At 40.1% G+C, this 25,000-nt stretch overlaps 2 protein-coding genes across 5 annotated transcripts in view; both read right to left on the reverse strand.

Annotated features, from left to right (window-relative positions):
* Positions 1-10,374, reverse strand: part of LOC306843396 (1-phosphatidylinositol 4,5-bisphosphate phosphodiesterase beta-4-like) — a 94,468-nt gene extending 84,094 nt beyond the window's left edge. The window contains exons 1-2 of one of the 4 annotated variants that reach the window (XM_079374877.1): positions 10,041-10,374; positions 1,104-1,162 (exon numbers count right to left, since the gene is read on the reverse strand). The gene's annotated coding sequence lies outside the window, so the exon portion shown is untranslated. Of the gene's footprint in view, positions 1-1,103; positions 1,163-8,998; positions 9,083-10,040 lie in introns of those variants that run through there. The other 3 variants (XM_079374879.1, XM_079374876.1, XM_079374878.1) reach the window with 3 other exon arrangements.
* A 6,318-nt stretch (positions 10,375-16,692) lies between these two features.
* The window catches only part of LOC306843568 (1-phosphatidylinositol 4,5-bisphosphate phosphodiesterase beta-1-like), a 130,483-nt gene continuing 122,175 nt past the window's right edge, over positions 16,693-25,000 (reverse strand). Inside the window, exon 34 of the mRNA XM_079375096.1 lies at positions 16,693-18,693. Within this exon, the coding sequence (XP_079231222.1) occupies positions 18,602-18,693 (92 nt within the window). The 3' untranslated portion in view covers positions 16,693-18,601. The remainder of the gene's footprint in view (positions 18,694-25,000) is intronic.

Here is a 25,000-nt window from a genome sequence, read left to right on the forward strand (position 1 = left end):
GAAATGTCTGTGCTTTATTACTTCAGCTGCTCATTCAGACAGATGAGATCAAATAAAACTATCTACAACATATTACAATATAAACACCATACCATAAACATAGTCAATTCATTAAAGACGCATCATTAACAATAAATGTGTGCACTTGCTGACTGTGAGCAGCTCTCATATTCATTTCATTTAATCACTGCCTTTTGAAGTTTAATAATCCCATATCTGGATCCAGCTCCAAATGTAAGACCTCTGAAAATAACTGAGACCTTTGTTATACTCTCTATGGCCTTAAATTGGATCAAACCAAATCTAAGACTTGAAGGACCCTCAGAAACCCTGTATTTACCCATAAAACCCTGCGCTGGTCATCAGGACACAGAAACACTCTGCATACAGACTAAACTATGATAGTATGAGAAACAGTCACATGACCTCATTACGTCACAGGAAGAGAATCACTGCTGGGTCACTGATCGCACTGGAAATGCAAGGTTGAGCCCATTGCATTGTGGGATACAGTGTTTCACTCAGTGTGCTCTGTTGTATACTGTTCATACTCTATGCATACTGTAGAGAATACACACTACACACTGCAGTATGTTCATGCTCATGATTCAGACACACCATAAAGCGCTCTTTGACTCCTTTAAAATCTCATATTAAAGAGACAGTTCTTTGAAAATCTATTTACTCTCCATCATGTCGTTCAAACCTGTATGACTTATTTCAGTGAACTAAGAAGGAAAATATTTTTGATTTGTTAATTTTATATATTTTTTAGGTATATTGTGTTTTTTACGTCCATATAATGAAAGTCAACAGGGTCTGATGTTGTTTGGTTCCCAGCAACATCATCTTTTGTGTTCCAGAGAAGGAAGTCACTCCTCTGCAGGACACGAGTGAGACTAAATGATGGAGATTTTAGGGTGAACTGTCGCTTTAATGAACAGAAGCGAGCAGCGCTGCCGTCTGATTGGCTGTTTGCAGACGCTACAGATCCTGACAGAAGACAGACACACTAATAAAGCACATAACGCACTAATGCCTCTCGTCTGATGATCAGACGCCGCTCGTTACTGTCTGGTTTAATTGAGTTAATGCAGTCTTACCAGGCCGAGGCTGAAGGTGAAGAGCAGGCGAACGATGGGCTGAGGACAGCGCTCACTTTCTGCAAAACAGGAAGACACAAGCAAACGCTGTGAGGAACGTGTGACAGCCGCTGTTAAACAGTGCAGAGAGAGAGAGAGAGAGAGAGAGAGAGAGAGAGAGAGAAAGAGAGAGAGAGAGACATAGAGAGAGAGAGAGAGAGCGCGAGAGAGAGAGAGAGAGAGAGAGAGAGAGAGAGAGAGAGAGACATAGACAGAGAGAGAGAGAGAGAGCGAGAGAGAGCGAGAGCAACAGGTGTGCTGCCCTGCGGTCACATGACCAAACACCTGTGATCGCATGATTCATTCAGAGCTGTCCAGTCACATGTGTTTCTATAGCACTTTATACAATATAGATTGATTCAAAGCAGCAAAATAGCAGAATCACTGATGCAAACTTCAGCAAATATGAAGCAAATTCAAATTCTGCTGTAAAGTAATAAAAAAATAATAAAGTTATGAGAAAATAAACCAGCCAGAAACCAAGATGGTTATTGTGTATTTTAACCAAAATAATTTACTGCAAATTATGACAAATAATTAGATACATAACAGATCAATCACATGGTTCCTGCATCCCTGTGTACATTTACATTCAGACCCAAAACTTCCTCTCCGGTCCATCCAGAACAACATCACAGCCACAAGCTCATTAACATATGACCCGCCCACAAAGAGTGGACTACACCAATCATAACAGACCTCATTAACATAACAGTCAGAGAGAGAAAATGAAACGAAATTACGGCTAACGTCGTGAACTCTCAATATAAAAATCTTATAAAAATTGTAATGAACAACAGGGTTAAAGTGTGTGATTTACAGTAAACGTTCTGAAGCAGAAGCCAATCTCCTCTGTATTATCAGTCTGTTCGAAGATTAAAATGAAGCGTTATAAAACACAAATGATCCGGTTAAATCCCCTGATAAAGCCCTCTGTTCCGTTCGTTCAGTCTGGCAAATCCACGTAATGAGTGTCCAGTATTTTTAGACTTTAAGCGCCGTTATTTCAGATAACATCAGGCGACAAATATTCTCTTGATTAAAGCATCTGATAATCCCACGGCGGCAGCGGGGAGAACGTCAATCCGTTCACAGCCACAGCGGAAACACAAACACCTGCGAGCGACGGCACAAACACCTGCCAGAGGAGCGAGATCAGGACGCGCTTGCAGCTGATTCCAGATCACTATTGATCAGCGCCTGGGTCATCAATGAACATTCACCTGCGGCTCAGAGCTTCACTGAGCTCCTTCATCATCAGTCACTCCATCAGGATCAGAGTCATCACTGCCGCTCATCTGAACCAATCCAACAGACGGCCGCAGGGCATCATGGGAAACGGCACTCCTGACAGCGTGCCAGATGCAGTCGGTCATCAGCGAGTCCAGTTAACCAGATAACGCGTATATGTCTCTGGTTTGGTTATAGTTAGCGTGCATAATTATCTGACAAACTGATCCGCTTCTAACAGGGAGCAGAAACACTTCCTGTAGCTGTTGAGGTCAAAGGTCAAGCGTTCAATCAATCTCTACAGCATTTCAGCACCAATTCATTTTGTGAAATCTAGTTAAATCGGCTGATCCCCAAAAAACATCAACTAAACTACACAAGACAAGAAAATCTCCCATGAAACATGTATTGTGTGGCGTTGCCAGCTGATGTGCCTGATTGTTTATAGTGATGCACTGATTATGATTTTTCATGGCCGATTCCGATTTCCAATTATTATTATTTTAAGCAACAAACAAGAATGAATGAAAGTATACATAAACAACGTTTATTTGGTATTTAACAGGCCAAACTGGATTTTGGCTATTGAAAACAATAACTGTAACCATCTGAAATTAAAGGCAGTAAGTACATTCAATATAAACATAGATGGTACTGATATCAGCATTACAACACTACATTACTGGCCTTAAATGTAAACATTAACTGTAAACATGTGAAATTAAAGGCAACAACTGCATAGTTACAACCCAAACAGGGAAGTCGTGGCCTAATGGTTAGAGAGTCGGACTCGTAATCCAAAGGTTGTGGGTTCGAGTCTCGGGCCGGCAGGGATTGTAGGTGGGGGGAGTGAATGTCCAGCGCTCTCTCCACCCTCAATACCACGACTGAGGTGCCCTTGAGCAAGACACCGAACCCCCAACTGCTCCCCGGGCGCCGCAGCATAAATGCTGCCCACTGCTCCGGGTGTGTGTTCACGGTGTGTATGTATTTGGAAGTTTGGGTCATGTCCATAAGAGTGTGATCAGAGGGATGCAGTTGGGGGGCTGCAAAAAAAGGAGGCAAAAAGGCTTGCAAAATTCTGCTCTATTTCAGCCACCATAGGGAGCATGCAAATATGGAGACGGAGATGTTTTGTTTATCCTTAATGTGTTGAGTATCATAAATGGAAGGACTTGTGCAAGTATGTGAGCCATGAATTGTAGATCTGTCACCTTGTCAAAAACTCTTCCCAGAGTATTTGGATCTTGTTGTCTTTGTAATGTCTTTTAGATCCAAATAAAAGTATTCATGTGTTCACGGTGTATGTGTGTGTGTTCACTGCTGTGTGTGTGTGTGTGTGTGTGTGTGTGTGTGTGTTCACTGCTGTGTGTGTGTGTGTTCCCTGCTGTGTGTGTGTGTGTTCACTGCTGTGTGTGTGTGTGTTCACGGTGTGTGTGTGTTCACTGCTGTGTGTGTGTTCACGGTGTGTGTGTGTGTGTGTGTGTGTGTGTTCACTGCTGTGTGTGTGTGTGTTCACGGTGTATGTGTGTTCACTGCTGTGTGTGTGTGTTCACTGCTGTGTGTGTGTGTTCACGGTGTGTGTGTGTGTGTGTGTGTTCACGGTGTGTGTGTGTGTGTGTGTGTGTGTTCACGGTGTATGTGTGTTCACTGCTGTGTGTTCACGGTGTGTGTGTGTGTGTGTGTTCACTGCTGTGTGTGTGTGTTCACTGCTGTGTGTGTGTGTTCACGGTGTGTGTGTGTGTGTGTGTGTGTGTTCACGGTGTATGTGTGTTCACTGCTGTGTGTGTGTGTTCACGGTGTGTGTGTTCACGGTGTGTGTGTGTGTTCACGGTGTGTGTGTGTGTGTGTGTGTGTGTGTGTGTGTTCACGGTGTGAGTGTGTGTGTGTGTGTGTGTGTGTGTGTGTGTGTGTGTGCACCTGGTATTTATCACGTCCTGGGGACCAAATGTCCCCACAAGGATAGTAATACCAGTAAATCTTAATCTTGTGGGGACATTTTTTGGTCCCCATGAGGAAACAAGCTTATAAATCATACAGCATAAAGTTTTTTGAAAATCTAAAAATGCAGCATGTTTCCTGTGAGGGCTAAGTTTAGGTGTAGGGTTGGTGTAGGGCAATAGCACACACAGTTTGTACAGTATAAAAACCATTACGCCTATGGGATGTCCCCATAAAACATGGAAACCCAACAAGTGTGTGTGTGTTCACTGCTGTGTGTGTGTTCACGGTGTGTGTGTGTGCACTTTGGATGGGATAAATGCAGAGCATGAATTCCGAGTATGGGTCACTATACTTGGCCGTATGTCACGTCACTTTCAAACAACACAATCAACACACATTCAACAGTCCAAACAAAGATGTTACTTAATCAGCATTCAGCATTTGTTTTCGTTTTTAAATTTGGTGCAAAGAAAAAAAGGTCTTTACCAGTGAAACTAAATACAACCAAAGTAGGCTATATAAATAAATTATTCCAAAATGTTAAATCAAATAATGTTTAGTGCAACGAGTAAAACAAAGACGCTACAGCAGGTGCTATTTAAATCAAATTAACTATGTAATTTTAAGGTAAAATAAAAATAATCATCCTGTACAGAACTGACATTTACTTCTGGCATGCAAGTTTGTTTTTGTTTTTTTAATTCTTCGCAAAAAGAAGCATTTCAGGTTTATCATAATTAGGGATGCATCGATCCGATACTCCGGATCGGTATCGGCTCTGATACGGTCATTTTCTGCGGATCGGGTATCGGTCAGACGAGGCCGATCCTAATCCGATATTGTGCGTATACTATTCTGTGTTATTGTTGAGCCCCACGAAAGGCACAAAAACATTATAAAGCTGTTCCATAGTTTAATCTGAGGTACAGATGAATATTTAAGTCTTTAAATTCAAGTTCAGGTGAACTCTTCTCTCCGCCGCTCCATTCAGCGATCAAGCTGCGTCTCGTTCGGTTACTACAGTCAAACTCTCTTCAAGAGCGCACCGTTACTGAGCTTTAAAACTGTTCAAAGAAAAGGCTTGTACTTTGAGCGTTTCTATGTGGACTCAGAGGACTGCGCTGTGACTCCGTGTCGCTTCAAGAGCATCATTCTCTCACGGGATGCACATAAGCACTTTCTGCTGCTCTGTATTGGAGCTTTACATATTATAATACTTTTGCTACATTTCACTGCTGGTTATACTCTGTATAATTGTGTATGTGACAAATAAAAAATCAGTCACGTGACCCAGGTGATCATATACTAGTGCATTAACAAGGGATCGGCGTCGGGTCACACGCTGGTGTGCGTCCTCGGCTAACGTGGGTAATAATAGACGCGAGCGCTGCAGCGTTCAGAGGTCACGTTCTGAGTTATAGCACAAAGGTCGTCAGTTTAATTGGAAGTGTAAATTGCGTCCGCACGCTGGCTCCCAGCAGTGCCGTGACTGAACGTGTTTCACAGGGGCTGCAATTAGAAAGTGCAGTAATAGCTCCGGCTTCGCTCTGTTCTGCGCTATTTTTAGCCGTAAGCTCGTCGTCCAGGAACCCTGATGCTTCAGCTGGCTGTTCTACAGAGACGCTCGCAGGAACACGGCATGATGGGAGATCTCGGGCCGGCGGGGGGGGCGCAATAATCGCTTCAGGACGCGCAAATTCACTCCGTCCAGTCATTAATAGTGAAAGCATTGAGCTGTCTGACTGAAACACACTCAACATACAGACAAAACACAGATGCCTTGATCGGAGTCCAATTCACAAGCTCTCAATCCAGCTCAATATCCACTCATCTGGAAATATTTAAGGAAAATGTCAATTCTTCTTAAGGAGATACATCTCAGCTAAAGCAGTATACTATACAGGAAACCCTGCCAGCTCATACATCACTATTAAAGTCGGAAATTAACAACTATTCAATTTCACTGCTGTTTATTTTAATAATCAACACTCAAATAAAATGTACAAACATTTAAATTGCAAATAAAGTTATTATATCAACTTTTCAAACATTATTGTTTCTACTCCAAATTTGTTATTGGACATTTAAATGGTGGATTTAATAAAAATGTGTTTTCTTGACAGATTTATTCAAACACACATTAAATATTGAAGAACAGATTCAGTAAAATATAATGGAAATGTAATACAGTGCAAATATTGATCAAAATGCTCCTCTGTAGAGTTATATTTTTAGTTTATGGTCACTGAATGTCTTTTCTGAGGTAAATATTACATGACATTATTGATCTCAGGCTGTTTTATTGATGTATTTCCGCCGTTGAATCACTGATTGATGGATTACTTCATTCATGATTGATTTCAGTGAGTTGTTCTGATGTTCATTCAGGTTTATTTGCTGCTGTAACTAGTAGTAAAGAGGAAGAGATGATCAGCGATCTGTCAGCAGACGGTGAATTTAGTGATGAAACTGACAGAATTTCAGCTGAGACTTTGTTTCATAACTAACCAAGCACAAAGATTATTGTGATTACTGAATGACAGAGGCACATAGGGCTGGACAACAATTCAATATCAATATATGTCGCGATATAATTTTTTTCAAAAACAGTGACATGATTTTTAAACACATTTCAGATATTTCTATTTTTAAATTAATTGCTATCAGCTGATTGTGCTGCAAATCAGGCTGATGTATAGGCAGGCGCATCTGCGGGCAGCTAAGCGTTGTTATGGAACGCCACATGTTAATGAAGGTCATCCAGATTACTGCAAGACACTTTATGCAAAACACACACCACAGTGTTCATAATGACCACAAGAGGCGCTACAGCAGACGTTAGCATAAACTGCAGCTCATGACAGGGCGATAGTTTGAGAACATTACTGAACAAGTTACTGAAAGTTAGGGCCGGTTGGTCATTTCATGTGTTTTCTCTGAGCGGATAGCTACCTGATTTGTTCAAATGTTTACATTTACACTCGGCCACATAAATGTGTCTTCGCCAAATGGAATAAATCCGGTCTTCAATTCCTGCACTATATGCAAATTTAATGACGTTCACGTCAACGAAAGCAACACATACGTGCTGCATTTTACTCATCATCAGCTAATTTTAAGATCAAAGACTGCAACAGGAGAGAGAGCAGCATCAGTACTGGAAAGATAAGTTAGTCTCACTACTTTTAATGAATGATGGTGTGTTGAGCGTCTTACTTTCAGTTTCATTTCCATTAGTTTGCATGTCGGCTTGCTGAAGAGATACTCAGCTACTCCTCCGCGGCGATGCGTGTTGCATTAGCGCTGTCATATCTGACTATAACATATAGCCTATAACACGCTCTGACACGTTCATCATTTTAACATTTGGGGAGAAGTAAAGTTTCAACAACCAGATGCATTCACACTTGTCCAGTTTCATCTGAATGCGGCCCAGACCACCTCCTGAAGTGGTTTGAGCGATTGGATTTAAATCCACCTCGAAAGCATTTTGGAGGGCATTTACACCTGGTCTTTTCACCATCAGATATCTATCCAATCAGACCTAACACATGAAGTGACCAGGCCCTTAGATAACTGATGCCATCTGTACCAACCTCCCTGAGCAACGGCACACTGGGTGTAATAACACAGAACGAACCGCTGGGATTGGTTCACAGTAACACAGCGCAGTTTAAGGTGGTCAGGATTTCAACCATGACTACTGCTAGTCCTCCAGGATAACTATGACCACCTTCAGCTTTGACCTAAACCAGCTAATCAACTATCTGCTGATCTAAGATACTGAAACAACGCAGTTTTCATGCCAACTCAATGAAGTTAATGCGAGCGTGAATCACGCTGAAGCGTCGACTCGAGCACAAACTCACCGGTTGTGCAGAAAGTGATTTAAGGGGCGAGCGACATCTCGGATCCTGTGAAGACAAGCACAGAGAGACGAATAAAGTGAAAGCACACTGAACGTCGGTCAGTCGACCCAAAGAAAACTGGCAGCCGCCGCATGAAAGCCAACGTGAACAATAACAGCCAGAAGCCTGACTCATTGTGTTTGCATCTGCCTAATTAAAAAATAATAGTGCATCTTCCCTACAGCACACAGATGGATGCATGAGCGCAAGAACACAACAACAGAGCACCACACAGGTCTGTTTACATGGAAAAACACTTCTGTCTGAAATCGTTTCACAGATGGAGCTTCGACTCTGATCAGCTGAGAACACCAGACAGTTTGATCAGGAACCGGCTTCATCAGGGATGCAAATATCTGCCAAGCAGCTAACTATTTCTGCTATGACAGATAACAGACATGACGGCCGATATTAGGAAAATTTTAGGAAAATTAGACATTTGTCATGCTTCTGAAAGCTGCTGCAGACAAAGATTGAGGACTGAAAGCACAAGAATGAAGTTTCGTGTCACAGAAGAGTCGAACACAGACTATGTGCGCTTCTCAAACATGATAAAACATAAACCTCCATGAGATGACAGGATGAACAAGTGCACACAAGAGTCACAAATCAATCTGTCATTTCAGGAAATGCATCACATTTGAAGAAAGAACTAATAGTGACTCAATGAACCATTAGTGACTCAAATCACACAATAACAACACAACAGGATACTGAGTTCAGAGCATATCAGCGGACTAAACAAACGTAAAACTGTTAGAATAAGACACGTACCAAATCAGGTCCGTCTCACAAGAACCGAAACACAGCGGAGCCTCACAGCGCCTGCTTGACTTCAGACTCAAGACCATCAAGAACATCCCAAAGCATTGAGCTGGGAGGAACGTCCACGGCAGAATACTGCTCATGACTGAATAAACATCCTTCTACCTGCGCGCTCACGTGAACAGGTGTGACGCACTGATCACTCGAGACGAAACACATCTGAGCCTGACCGCTTCAGCTGATAAAACACATCTGTCCGGATACACGAAGAGCAAGCGTGCTTCACGGTTCCTCTGTCAGGCTGGATCTGTAATTCTGCTTTAGTCTTTATTTTCACATTGTTATTCATATTTTACATCGAGGCATTACATGTCAAATTGTAAATCTGAAATAAGGTACACAAATTATGGTGTAAATATATAAATTAGTGCTTTTCAGATGCTGCATTTTGAATTTGGGTATATTTTGAAAACATCACTATCTAATGTAACTTTTTTAAGGACATTTAAGAAGAAAACATGATGGACCATCTAAACACAACCATCAAAAACACACATATGTTGACTAAATATATATAGAGGGTCAGACATTAATCAGGGATCACAATGTCCCAGATATTAATGCGAACTCTGAATATCTTGTGTAGTGAAATCTTGCGCAATATTACAGAAACACTGTTTGTTTTAATGTTGGTGGAAATACCACCGAAAATTCTTTCAAGGGACAAACATCCCTGATAACAGAAGTTTATTTCTGATAGAGGCACAGTTCATCCTGAATTACACGGACGAGACCTGATAACACACACACACACACACACACACACACTATATATGCATACATACAGATATAACCCACGGATACTATTGTTCTTGTTCTGCGGTGAATGCACCGAAAGGCCCTGCATGCATACGATCTCAGATTCATTCAGTATGCATTACGTAATTCTCAGTATTAGCGGCACAGTTGTGATGATGGTGTGAGGAAAACATTCGCGAACAGACACTGGCAGCTCAACAAGCAACTTATCTGTGAACACATGCAGTCTTACCTTCACATGCTGGACGATCTCAGAGAAACAGCAGCGTTAGCAGCTAATGTTAGCCAGAGAGCTAAGGACAGTTCACTTTGATTCTCCTCACAGATGAATACACACATATACATACACACACACGCGCGCGCGCGCGCGCCCTTCCCTACAGCTCAATGACGCGCGACGCTACCGTCATCACACACCAGCGCGCGCCCGCGACATTCCCGGGAAAACACTGAATTCCGTGCGCTCGAGAAGAGGAGGATGATGCTGGATCTTCCTCAGCGCCACACACGCAGCCCTGCAGCACCGCTGCGCACACACACACACACACACACAGAGAGAGAGAGAGAGAGACTCACTCGCGCAGCTGCATCACGCGCGCGAGGAAACCCTGCAGGAGGAGGAGATGATGATGATGATGATGATGAAGCGTCTCACCCTCCTGATTCACTCACGTCACCTTTATTTTAACAATACAGATTGTGTCAAAGCAGCTTAACAGGAGAATAGTGTGTAATAATGCAGAAGAACAAAAGTAAACACTCAATATTCAGTTAAAGTCAGTTCATTGATTCAGTTCTAATAGTATCTGTGCAATCACCTTCTATCTATCTATCTATCTATCTATCTATCTGTCTATCTATCTGTCTGTCTGTCTGTCTGTCTGTCTATCTATCTGTCTGTCTGTCTGTCTATCTGTCTATCTATCTATCTGTTTGTCTGTCTCTCTTTCTGTTTTCCATCTAACTGAGTCTCTCGTTTGTTGTGCTGCAGCAGATGTAATTAGTAAATTGTGGGCGTTTGAGTGTCAGTTTGTAATTAGCGTCCACAAATGAAGCATCAGAGTGAAGAAACTCTTTTGTAAATGAATCAGTCTGATGTTTCAGGTCATTGTGAATTTCAGTTGTATTGCTGTAAGTTACTGCTCAGATTTACATGACTCCTCCCACTGACCTGTCAGCCATGATCTGACCGATGGAATCATGGGAACCATTTACATTCACAGAATCAGGATGGTCAACACACACACTTCATTACCTGAATGAAACAAAGGCTTTAGGGGCTTTTCATCAGATAATTCTCCATCAACTGTGTGTGTGTGTGTTTATCCACCATCAGATAATATGAGATTACACGTCTAAATCATTTGCAGCATATTCAATAAAAACATCTTCATCAGAAAACCCCAAAGAAGAGCTGATGGACAGTGACAGACTGAGATCGTAACAATGAAAGAGCAGCATCAGAGCTATTTCTGAACAATGCGGTTTATTTTGAGGGTTTTTTTTTACAATCACTTTGCTACTATTTTCAGAACCTTGATGTCATTTTTCACAACTCTAGACTCAAAACGGTTATCACTTGTAACACAGGCTGTCTAATGTTCAAAACATTGTGCATTCACATCTTTAAAGAAATCTTGCACAATCTTTGGTTCAAAAAACTAATTTACTGTGAAATACCATTGAAACATAACTATAGATCACCCACACACAAGCAACCGATAGTTTCACTGTCATTGTTCGTACAATCATTAAATATTGTAGAACAGAATAGATGATGCAGGTTTCATTATGGTACTACATGTACAGTAAATACATCTCTGTAAAAGTACTGCAGGAGTAGAGAGAATACTACAGACACAGTGGAATCATTGAACAAAGTTTGTAATATATTGATGCAAAACACTACAGTACAATCACAACATAGGTTTATTTGAATCAAAGCAAAAATACAGTAATTAGCTATGAAATAGAAAAGACCATACTGTAAAACATCAAATGCAGTGTTCCTCAACTTGCTTGTACTGTAAGAAACAAAACAGGAGTGATTACTGTACTTCTACATTGTCATCAACTCTGTGTTGTGGATTTGGCCACAGGTTCTCATCTACATCACAATGGATGTTTTCATTAGCCAAACATCTTTGAAAAAACCTTCGGGCATGGCCAATCCAGGCCTGACACTGGTCTGCTGTGATGTCATTGCAGGCGTCATCCATGGCCTGGAGAAGAGGGACTTGTTCATGAGGGTGCCTATCATGAACCTTCCATCTCCATGCGGAGAACAATCCCTCAATCGGGTTAAGGAAGGGAGAGTATGGGGTTAAATACAGGGTGGTAAATTGTGCATGGGCCTGAAACCATGCTTGCACCACATGAGCATGATGGAACCTGACATTGTCCCACACAATGACATAGGTCACACCTTCAGGTCTACAAACCTGATCGAGCTCATCAAGAAAGGTGACAAGGAGAGCTGCATTATATGGTCCAATATGAGGTCTGCGTCCCACCACACCATCTTCTGATATAGCCGCACACATGGTAATGCTGGCCCCACGTTGTCCAGGTACTTGGATGGTTGCCCGCTGGCCAATGAAATTCAGACCTCTCCTCCTTGTCTTGGCCAGATTAAAACTCATCCATCGACCATCACAAATTCATTTAAAAAAAATAAATGAATTTGTGATGGTCGTCATCAGCATCCAGCTCCATCACCCTCTAAAAATACATTTTGGAAAGATTACTGTACAACGTAGAATTTTTGGGAATGTTTTTACAACAGCCATCTTGAAACTGAACTTACCTGAACATACTCAGTCCTCATTTGCTTCACTCTGTCTGTATTTCTTTCGAAAGGCACACGGTATAGTTGTTTTATAGATACCTGGTGCCTTTTCAGTATGCGTGCAATAGTCAGCAAACTTATGGATCCCACATTGTTGAACATGTCTTCATTGTCCAAGATATGCTGGCGAATTTCTGTAAGGCGAATATCATTTCTGGCCTCTGCCATTCCTTTGACCAGCACGTCTTCCTCGTCTTCCTCCCACCACTGCTTGACCTCCATTGTGACCTGGATCACCTGCTGGCTCCATGTTACGTATCACTATGCTCTTGCTATTGGATCCCAATCAACTCTTTATATACTCATTCCACAATGTGCACTCAATCATCAGTAACGAGTTGGCAGAATTGGACAAGCAATTACAAGGGCCTGCATCTATACAGTGCAGTACTGTCAATACTGTAAATAGTCTGAAAAGGGGGTACAGTATTTGGGACCATAGACACAGTGTCTGATGAAGCATTATGATAAAATATTAGGCTACATCCATGGATATTGTAGTCTAATTGGCTCATGCTCCACGCTAATTGGTGACAATGAATCTCGTTACAGTATCTTGAAACTTTCATGATTTAAACGGAAGATTGTTTGTCTGTTTCCATACAGCTATGCATTAAGAGTAATGCAACAGTTACTTATCATTTTGAGCAGTTGTAGCAATTGATAGTTAGATCATTGTAAGGAAATGAATAGACACTCATTTGAAATGTAATGTGTGAATTGCCTTTTGAAATAGTAGTACTTTGATGTTAAGTTGTGTCATATTGAACAGGTGATTTCTGTTGAATGAACAAATGATCTGAGTTTTATGTGTATTGTATCCAAGCAACTGAGAAAAGGGTTAGAGTTTTGAAAAATGTGCATTTTGATCATTGGTTGTGAGTTTTGTGTCTAGAGTTGTGAAAAATGACATCAAGGTTCTGAAAATAGTAGCAACGTGATTGTAAAAAACTGTATGTGGATTATATTTGCAGCTGAATTCCTGTCGGTTCACACGTGCTTCAGTCGCAGCAACCGCTGGGCATCTGTACATAAAAACATGTTTTGGGAACTGTTTCCAGAGGGATGATGCGAAACAGTATGAGGCGCCACGTAGGATTTAAATCAAACTTCACTTATCAATACATACATAAAGCACGTGCATATACACCTATAAATTACTCACATATACATGCATACTATTGGATGTTCAATATATATATATATGAAATACACGTGCACACTAATATGAAATCCATACCAGTACATGTTATGTTAGTAATGAATGCATATACACTTGTGAATAACTTGCGTATACATATAAACTTGACGCATACAAACACCTATAGACTCTCGCATATACATATAAACTCGATGCGCGCATACACGTGTATATATGCAAGTGATTTCATATGTGGATGTGCGTGAACTTTTCAGTGTAAACGGAAGCAGCGGCACTTCCGGCGGGACATTTGAAAATGCTTAATGTGGCTTAATGCATTAAAACAGTGTTTTTAAAAGACCAAACTCAATAAACACATTATTAATAAAACATACAATGTATAGACAAGCAGATGAGTCCAGAATAAGAAAGTAATGCATTTCATTACGCGTAAAGCATTTTCCTCCCTTAAAGGATTAGTTCACTTTTAAAAAAACTTTGCTGATAATTTACTCACCCCCATGTCATCCAAGATGTCCATGTCTTTCTTTCTTCAGTCGAAAAGAAATTAAGGTTTTTGATGAAAACCTTCTCCATATAATGAACTTCAATGGGGCCCAAAAAGTGAACTAATCCTATAAGGAATAAGCTTAACCTGGCTTAATGCGTCATTTTAGGGGATGTCGGAAGCAAAATAAATGGGTGGGTCCTCCCCCAGAAAAAAAAAATTACTGGAGTATATTTTCTGTAGTCTGGTGCCTTTTAATTAACGCAGTGTCTATTTACACAAAGTGCAAATAGGCCGCCTTGTTGGCATGGGTTATTTACTTCTGCCCACTAACGTCACAACATTACAAAAGACGGCTACATCTCTGTATTTTCAGTGGCGTACGAGATAAAGCATGTACCGCAGTGTTTCTGGTGAGAGACCCGAGTTCGCGTCTGCCTTCGGCTGAAATCGTTCTTTTCCCTTTTCACATCTCTTATTACATCGGAAAGGCAGTTGTTTTCAATAAAAATACAAATTAAGGAAATAATTGAAAAGTTTAAATAAAGTATCAGGTAGGATAAGGTGTATCTGAGCTCAGATGCTTTACTTTGCTGTGCCGCGGGAGTGCAGCAGGAGCGAGTAACTCTAGTGAAAACAGAATAGAGTTTCATTTATATGGACTCTGAATGAGCAAAGTGCAATAGAGTTGAGGAAGCAGCAGTGTGGAATTCAAGGCTGTAGCTAAATGAAGTTTAATTTATTAGGGCATTCTTCATGTCATGTGGAATGGGTTTGACTGATGGCGCTCTGAAAAGTGCACAGAATTAGAGACGGTAAAAGTGCATGGGTCCTGTCCCACCCACATACAGGTTCCGACGCACATATACACTTTATTAATAAAATCAAACTATGTACAGTATAGCATGGTTTATTAATAACGTGTTTATTGCGTTTGGTATTTAAAAAAAATTGTTTTAATGCATTAAGCCACAGCGTTTTATCTGGAGATTTGCCTAGTAGGCACACGACTGAATATATTGGAATATGTTTAGCCAATATCTCGCCTTAGACAATACTTCTAATATTTCCCTTACTGTACGTACAGTACACAAGAATTTTGCATGAAAAATTGGACTTAGGCTACATTATTTAAATAATTGTGGATGTATTGACAAAAAAAACAAAAAAAAATAACTCACTGTAAATCACCATATATGTAATATAAGCTTTACAGTTTGACAATGTGTTATTTTAAAAGTAATTTTAATTAAAAATACATCGGACGTTTTAACCCAGTCGGTGGAATTGTCAGACGGTCCCTTAAGCATCAACCACATATAGCGCTTTAAAACTTTCTCCAGTTTAAATTTACTGCTATAATACCCGTTCTTAAATGTTTTTCATGTCAATATGCAACCACTTTATATCGACATTATTTTTTTTTTCCAAAACCGCCAAGCTCCAATTAAAAACATTAATAAATCACACGATAGCCTACTGTACATTGATTTTTATTAATAATGTGTTACTGAGTTTGGTCTTTTAAAAACACTGTCTTAACGCATTAAGCCAGGTTAAGCATTTTCAAATGTCCCGCCGGAAGTGCCGCTGCTTCCGTTTACACTGAAAAGTTCACGCACATCCACATATGAAATCACTTGCATATATACACCTGTATGCGCGCATCGAGTTTATATGTATATGCGAGAGTCTATAGGTGTTTGTATGCGTCAAGTTTATATGTATACGCAAGTTATTCACAAGTGTATATGCATTCATTACTAACATAACATGTACTGGTATGGATTTAGTGTGCACGTGTATTTCATATATATATATATTGAACATCCAATAGTATGCATGTATATGTGAGTAATTTATAGGTGTATATGCACGTGCTTTATGTATGTATTGATAAGCGAAGTTTGATTTAAATCCTACGTGGCGCCTCATACACACACACTCTCTCTCAGACACACACACACACATACACACACACACACTCTCTCAGACACACACACACACATACACACACACACTCTCTCAGACACACACACACACATACACACACACACTCTCTCAGACACACACACACACACACACGTTTCTCTGCACATAAAGCCGGCTGAAGATGTGAAGAAGTGTGCATGACATCCGCAGCACATAAAATACAGCTCTATTATTTACTCTTAATGAGAGTGTTTCCCAGCATCATCAACACATTAAAGCGCAGCAGATTTATGCAGCATTAACAGTGTTCAGACATCCAGCTCTTCAGAACTTCCTAAAGTCCTTTGCAGAAACACCATATCACTCTTCAGTGGGGCAGGAACAGGCACGCTGACCTTCAACAACTAAAACTACTAGCAAAACTCAACCAAAGAAGACAGCATTCGACACATTTTGACAGAAGCAACATTTATTTAATCCACAAGCATTTATAACCTGCTTACACTTGACCTGATTTCAAGAAGCTTCACGTACATCAACATCAGCGTGGAGAAACTTCAAGTGAAAAGCGTGTAAAAGTGTCTCTATAACAGTTACTTTTCTCTGAAATACTGCTACTCACAAGCTTTACTCATTAGTGCACTAGACGCCCACAGACCGTTATATTACAATGACCAGTTGACACATGATGCATTAGAGAAGGTGAGCGTGTTCAGAGACTCCAGATGCTGTTCAGGTCTCAGATGTGTGTGGCACTAGTGCTGTTTAGTGTTGTCTCGTAAACATTGATAAAAGAACCTCAGAAACTGGCAGCGTCGAGTCTTTCACACTCAAATGTTCAATTCTTCCATCCGTAAACACATTCATCACATTAATGACAGTATCTTGACTTGAAAGTTGATCTTCATTTGAAAACTTTGGTCCAGTCGTGACTCTGGTCAGTTATGGTTTGTTTTGGCCATAAACGTTTTCCCACAGTATATTTGTGGTCAAATATTCCTCTTTGTGGCGCATAAAAATCTTTATTAAACATCATCCTGCAGGTCCAACAGTGGATCGAGCGCTAGTAAAGTTGAGGTTGTGGGTTCGATTCCCAGGGAATGAATGAATGCAGTGTAAGTCTGCCAAATGCATAAATGTAAATGTCAATCTTCATATACTTGTTGTAAAAGAATGTTTTCCTTCCACATCACATATTTCTACAATAACATGCAAATAAATCACTTGATGCCTTTATGTTTCATATCCATGTGTTGCAATATATATATATATATATATAAATATAAATGCATTCATATAAAGTCTAAATTGTGGCAGAATGGTTCATGACAACATATGTGACCTAAGTAAAGCCTAAATTTCATATTAAAAGACTTCAAGAGCTGTTCAAAATCATTAAAGTGCCCCTATTATGGATTTTTGAAAATGGTCTTTCATGCAGTGTGTAACACAGCTCTAAATGAATAAAAACATCCTGCAAAGGGTTAAATCTGAAAGTGCACCGTGTCTAAAGTTATTGTCTCTCAAAAGAAAGAGTCGACTCTGAATCATTGAAACGAGTCGTTTTTAAAACCAATCCCGTCAACATCAAACATTAGCATATTGGCCTCCCACTTGTTTCACACGCAGACCCGGGAAAACTTGATTTTCGCATTGGTCTGAATGAAAATGCAAATTCTGTCTTTGCCACTAGGTGTCGCATTTGGAGCGGTAAAAAATATCTGTTTCCCCGGTAACACTGCTCACAAACACTGCTTTATCAGGCATTACAGGCATATCTATGATTACAGGCATGATGAGATGAAAATGAGACCAATCACCGCAGATTAGCGGATAAATTCATCATTAAACGAATCGTTTGGGAGTCATTGAGCAAGTAAGGTAAAAATAAATGCATATTATAAGACAATGAAAGTGTTTTTTGACCTTGTCGACCTGTTGTTGGGGACTCCCGAAACCAAAATATGAACCTTTTATAACCCATAATAGAGGCATTTTAAGTGACAGTAAGACTCCTCTAAACATACACAAGAGTCGGTCTAAACACATTTAAATCCACATAAGCAGAGAGTTTTTGTGAAAACTAAGTTTTAAAAGTAAGAAAAAAAAGAACAATTGTTTTTAACATTGTTCTAGTAAGTCATCCAGTCATCACTAAAAGGTGCACATTAAATCAGGGAAACTCAACAGTGTATGAAGTACAAAAACATGTTTACAAAGGTACATCAAACTCAGAGTGGCGTGTCGAAGACTTTCTCAGAAGATCGCTCCTCCACGTCTTCACCTGGCGAGAGCGCCGCATGCTTGAGCTTCCCCGGCGTGGTGGAAATGGGAAGAAAGTCACTGTCTTGGCTTAACTTGCCTTTACAAGCAGCAGAATCCTGCACGAATTCTTGGATTTCCACTGGAAGCCTCCGAAACTTGTCCTGATACTCCTGGTCCAGCTCGCTCTGAAGCTGCAGAAGAAACCGGTACAAAATCACTCGAGGAAACCATGCAAAACAGAAGCCTCCAGATCAGAACATCTCAACTGGTTTTGCTTCGCTGATTCATGTTTAATGGTGTTTTCTTTATCTCTAGTTGTTTTTCTTTCCATTTACTGCGATCATAGCAAGGAAAAAAACAAAGCTATATTTCTGGGTTGTGATCCACCAGTTGAGAAGCTCTGATCTAGAGCTTAATCACAAAGCAGATATGAAGCCACAGCGACGTCATGTGAGAGAATACAGCGCTGTAACATGAATAAGCACATGGATTAAACAATAAAACAAAGCTGCACCATGTTAGAATGAGTCAGGCTGACCGTAGCCTGAGGTTAAAGGTTCAGATTAGAGACGATCTCAGAAGATCTACGAGCCACAGTGTTAAAAAGCCAATGCGACACGATTTCATCTCACTCAGCTTCTGTCACCTCTGGGAGAGACGAGTATCCTGTTTTTCTCCAGGCACAGACTCCCCTAGTGATTAAAGATGTCAGAATTGTATTCATTCTGACCCAATAATTGCTTTACTGCTTATTTGACTGGTTAACTACCCCGCTTGCTCTCCTGGGAGTGGTGTAATTAAAGAAAGCACCAAAGATGAATCGTGTCAAAGACTATGATTTCGAAACATTCACGCTCGCTCGTGATCTGAGAGCGTCTCTGGTCTCCGCTTGCGACGGTTAACCCTCAGAACAGGTTTAGTACTTCATGCACTGCTTTGAGGTGGTTAAGTCAAGAAGGGCCTCGAGTAAAGTTCTTTACCAACACAGAAAACAAACATCAGCCATTTCCCCTGAACACTACACTTGCACATCCCAATTCCTCAAACCGGTTAAGCATGATCATCTCAAAGGCCACCTTCTAGAAAATCTGATTTTCGACGGCTGACAGCAACATGCCACGGCCAGATGGTTCCGGCACAAAGCCTGACCTACTTAGGGGAAGGACATCTGCTGTCCCCTGCTGGACAAGACACAAAGGCCTGGGATTGAAGTGGGCACAAGCGTGACTCTTCGCCAAGACGCCGACTGTGTTTGACTCCTGTCAGACGAGCCATGTCTTTATCACCTGGGCTCGGAGGTAATTAAACATTACGGGGCGTGGAGATGGCAAGGACGCTTGGGGTCATCTATCCGACTGCTCTCTCTCTCGTCCTTCAATCCTGAACAATCTCCTGTTCTTCACTCTGTTCATCTTCATGGAGGCTTCAGATACACGCGGCTGCTCTGGTCCAGTCTTGGTTATTTGTGTTAACCCTCTGGTGTTGTTCATTAGGGAGTCACACTTGTGTTGTTCACGGTCAAACTGACCGGCAGCCATAATCGTGTAATAATTTTATTTTTGTGAAATGAATATACTACATTTCATTTCAAAAATGTTTTTAATAGTTTGCATTTTTAGTGTATTTCATGTTACTAATTAATATTCATATCTAAATTATGACTATTTTCTGTATAAAATGTAAAAATATAAAAAATTATATATAATTATAAAAAAAAAAATTATATAATTTTTCAATTACAGTTTTTCACCCCTTCATTGCTGTGCACTTTTTTCAGCATTGTGGCTGATTTGTAGATTTTACACAAAAAACATCTTTGTATTTTCACATTTTCCCTTTTATTTCCTATGGCGGTCATTTTTGATGGCAAACAACACAAGTGTGACTATTTTTTATGACCATTTAGCTTTTTCGAATCAATCAAGTCCATGATTTTTTTTGGGGGGTCACATAGAGACTGCTATAAAAGTCACTGAGTTTCATATCATTCCAATGAGGTATCGATTTGTTTAAATAAAAAAAAATATATATTTTCAGTCTGAAATGTCCGAACAACACCAGATGGTTGAGATGAGCTCGCACACTCTGATTCTAAATGAATACGTTTGTAATGTAGGAAGGTCCTCCATGTTTTATCTTACATTGTCATGAAATAAACAACATCTTTTTATTTTGTCTTAACTGAATGAAGCACGAGTTAGTTCTTTTAACAGTAGTCCAAAAAGATGATTGCTTGAGACTTTCTCACTGGATATTTGTGCCAAACAAAGAGGAAACTTTGAGGCATACAGTTCACTCCAGTCATTACAGAGCTTTCCTTTCTGAAATAAAAATACATTTTAAAGGACAGGAGAAACAGTGGTGCCTTACGAGGCAGCTGCGATAAGAACGGATAACAGTTCAGACACACTTTTACTGTAAGAAATGTGCACAGTCAAGAAGGATAGATTCAGAAAAGTCACTTAAAAACCCTGTCAAATAAAACATCTCCCTCACGGAAACCAGCATCTCCTCAAGCACAATAGAAACACCTCAAAGTCACTGACCTAAAGAGACCTGCAGATGAAAGCACGGCCCATTCTAGTTTTTGTTCCCTCCCGACTCGCAGTTAAAAATGTCTTTCCTCAAAAGACTCGTCATCTGTCAACAAACCACGCTCACGTCCAATTCCACCGCTCTCTTAAAGCACTCGGGGAGGAGAATGACCTTCTTCAACATCTGTCCTAATTCTGGTCCGCCATCGAGGGATGTGAAGCTTCTGGAATCTAGATTGGGCAGAGATTGAATTACTTGAGCGGAAACGTTCCCGTTTCACACTCGTCACGTGTGCGTTCACAAACGCTCACCAAAAGACTGAAGACCCATCAGCATCTAACGGATGAAGCGTCACGCACACAGACTCTATAATCAGCAGCGTTTGATTACTAATCATCATTTCCGTGCCGAACAATCGCTGGCTCGTCTACGAGAGCAGGTTATTTCCAGCCGGAGCGCTGAGCGCCGGGGTTTGTTTGCGCTCCTCGGGTCTCTATCGAGTGACAGTGCTTCCCCTGGAGAGAATCAGGAGGGTCGTGTGAATTATTAATGAAGAGCCGCTCACATCAAACACGGGAAAAGCGTGGCCACAGCGAGAGCCGAGCCAACGCAATGCTTCAATCTGCTCCGAGAGTCTCACAGACGTCTCCATCTGTCTCTACTGTGCTGCGTTTGGCCATAAAAATATAACATGCTGTGTGACTGCAAGACTGCAGTGTTTTTAACAATAACATGCTCATAAAGGAAAAGTTCACTCACAAATGAAAATCTACAAACCCTCATGGGCCAGATTTACTAACAGCTTGCGCCAGCGCAAACCGTCTTTTGGTGTTAAAATTGTACTGTCAGGATTACTAAAGACGCGCAGTGAAGAATTAACGCTGAAAAGGCGTGAACACAGTTATTTTTATTGAATATGCATTTGTAGTAATTTCCCTTTCAGACGCAGTATTCAAATGAATCATGCAATGAGATTTACTAATGTTTGCGCTCGTCAAATTACTGTTATTTTCAACGTACTGTGGCTTCTTTATTTCTTTAATCTTTATTTGTGACTACGCTAATTTGCGCTGGTATATTCAGTGGTGTGAAGTAATGAATTACAAATACTCACGTTACAGTAATTAAGCAGTTTTTATCAGTAATTGTGCTTTTTTGAGTAGTTTAAAAATTGTGTACGTTTACTTTTACTTGAGTACATTTTAAGTGATATATCAGTACTTTTACTCCGCTATTTTCCTCCGTTTGTGGTTGTTACATGCTTATTTTAATTGAATTTTTATCCATTAATGTGATTGGATAGAGAGATATGAACTTGTTGACTTTTGATGAGTTTGAGCGTGTGATGCGCGCTGTGAAAAAGTGTGTTGGAAACACTGTAAAACGCTTTGAAATAATGTACTCAAATTGAGGATTTATGTTAAAATTGTAAACTAAATGATTAAGTTTAGTTATTCTTATTTCTTTATTGCAAACCGCTAAAACTGGCACCGTTTTGGAGAGAAACAGGCTCTCATTTTAACCCATATCATGCTGTGTGATGCTGAACTATGAGTTTTAAGCACTGTTCTAAACATTAATATTTTATGTCCAACAACAGCATGCTCTCAGTGGCCTTACACATGATTTTAAATCTATTTTTCAAACTTTATGATTTAAATGGGGATAATTGTACTGAGAATAACTTTCATCTTTTCTTCAACTGAATACTGTTTCTGTGCTGTTTTGATGTGTTTTAAAGAGTTGGCAGTCAAAATTAAAACTGTTGGATGATAGATATTCTTCATTCTTTATGACAAACAAGATAATGTGAATTCCAGAATGTACAACGTTTTTTTAAATGTGACCATGGGGACACTTGATTTCTAGCGATTATCGTCAATTTGATTTCACAGATACTATATTAAACTAAACTGAGTTAGACAATGACATCTCTGAATACAATAATGAAATGCCTTTAACTGAAAATTGAGTGTTTAATCTTATTATTATACATTACTGACCCTCTATCCTCCAATCTGATACTGTTAAGTGCTTTGACACGATCTGTATTGTTAAAAGCACTGTATAAATAAAGCTGACTTGACTTGAACATGGACCACAAAGTGTCAATTTTTCTAAATTGAGATTTCTGCATCATCTGAAAGCTGAATAAATAATCTTTCCATTGATGTATGGTTTGTTATGATAGGACAATATTTGTCTGAGATACAACTATTAGAAAATCTGGAATCTGAGGGAGCAAAAAAATCTAAATATTGAGAAAATCTCCTTTAAAGTTGTTCAAATGAAGTTCTTAGCAATGCATATTACTAATCAAAAATGAAGTTTTGATATATTTACGATAGGAAATTTACTAAATATCTTCATGGAACATGATCTTAATATCCTAATGATTTTTGTCATAAAAGAGAAATGTATAATTTTGATCCATACAATGTATTGTTGTCTATTGCTACAGATATACCTGTGTTACTGATGACTGCTTTTGTGCTGCAGGGTCACACGTGTATAAATTGCAGTGTAGAGCGTTTATTATGACGGGGTAGAATCCACAGCTCAGTACTCACTACTCAATACTCATGAGTACTTTTAAATAGGCTACTCTTGTACTCTTACTCAAGTAGTTTTTTGGACAAGTACTTTCACTCTACTCAAACTAATTTTTTTGGGAAGGTAACGGTACTTTTACTTGAGTATATTTTTCAGTACTCTTTCCACTACTGGGTATATTGCGTTGGTCGATATGTAAATGAGATGTTGCGTCTGTGTTCTTTAATTTGCACATTGTTAGTAAAATACCTGCTGAATTGTCCCCTCCCAATTGTGCTAATTTGCTCTGTTTAATAAAACTGGTCCAGTGTCTTCCCAACATCATGTGCTGTTATTTGTGTCCTGTGGAAGACAATATAGTCCAAAAGTGACCAAAACCACAGTAAAACTATTATCGTATGCTGAATAGAGAAGGAGATTTGTTAGATGAGGGAACGAATACTTCAAATGATCACAGCAGAAATAAAGTGGTGCGACACCATTATTCCAGGATTGAGATTGTCTTACTACCGGGGGATGAGAGGGGTGTATTACTCACTAATGGAGAAAGCATAATAACTAACTTGGATCACGTGAGCCTTCATAACATCGCATTAATCACATTACAGCCTTGACATCACTGAATTTCAGTCAGAGTTTACGGATCCCATAGAAATGAACAAGAAGTGCCATCTGTCACAAAAAAGTCAGTGACTTCTTTTATAGAACAGCATTTTTTTTCGGTGTAAAGTATAAAAATAGTTCAATCCAAAAGAATTGCTTAGTGTAAAATATATTATCAGATAGGCTGTCGATTCATTAAATGATGAGCGGTTTCCTCTAAAATGCTGTTTATTCAGCATAGTGAAGCCTGTCCTCCATTGACATCCATTAAAATAAAATGCCCTTGGTCTCCTTTCCGTTAGATTTAGCCGCTTTTTTGGCTAATGGTTGCAGGCTTGCCTTCCGGTGGCTTTGGCAACACCTCCCGCTCTGGTTATTATGGGGTTAAGAGCGGATGAGTGTTGCCATGGCGATGGCACAGCTCTCCTGCAGCTTCATTCAGCATCAACACGCTTTCAGAGAGGACCACGTCTGCTACAAACACCACGAGACCAGAAGCGTAAAAATACCTCAGAAACAGCACAGGCTTAGCGTTAGCATGAATAATGCTAAGCACAGAGCGACTGAGCTCACAAGGTGCCAGTGTTCCCTCGTCGCGTTCACCTCGCTGGGAAGTTCATGAAATAAACGCCAAAGTGAAGCTGAAGGTCAGATGATTGGAGCGCTAGCAGGACGCTAGCACGCGCGGCAGCGACTGTCAGCTTCACGCTTGCTTCTATTTAAACACCGACACATGCTCTCACAAACATGAATATAGGCTGCTGCTAGAACAGTGGCCAATCTCTCCACGCTTTCATCGCTGAGGTC

Source organism: Barbus barbus, assembly GCF_936440315.1.
Source record: "Barbus barbus genome assembly, chromosome: 24".
NCBI lineage: Eukaryota > Metazoa > Chordata > Actinopteri > Cypriniformes > Cyprinidae > Barbus > Barbus barbus.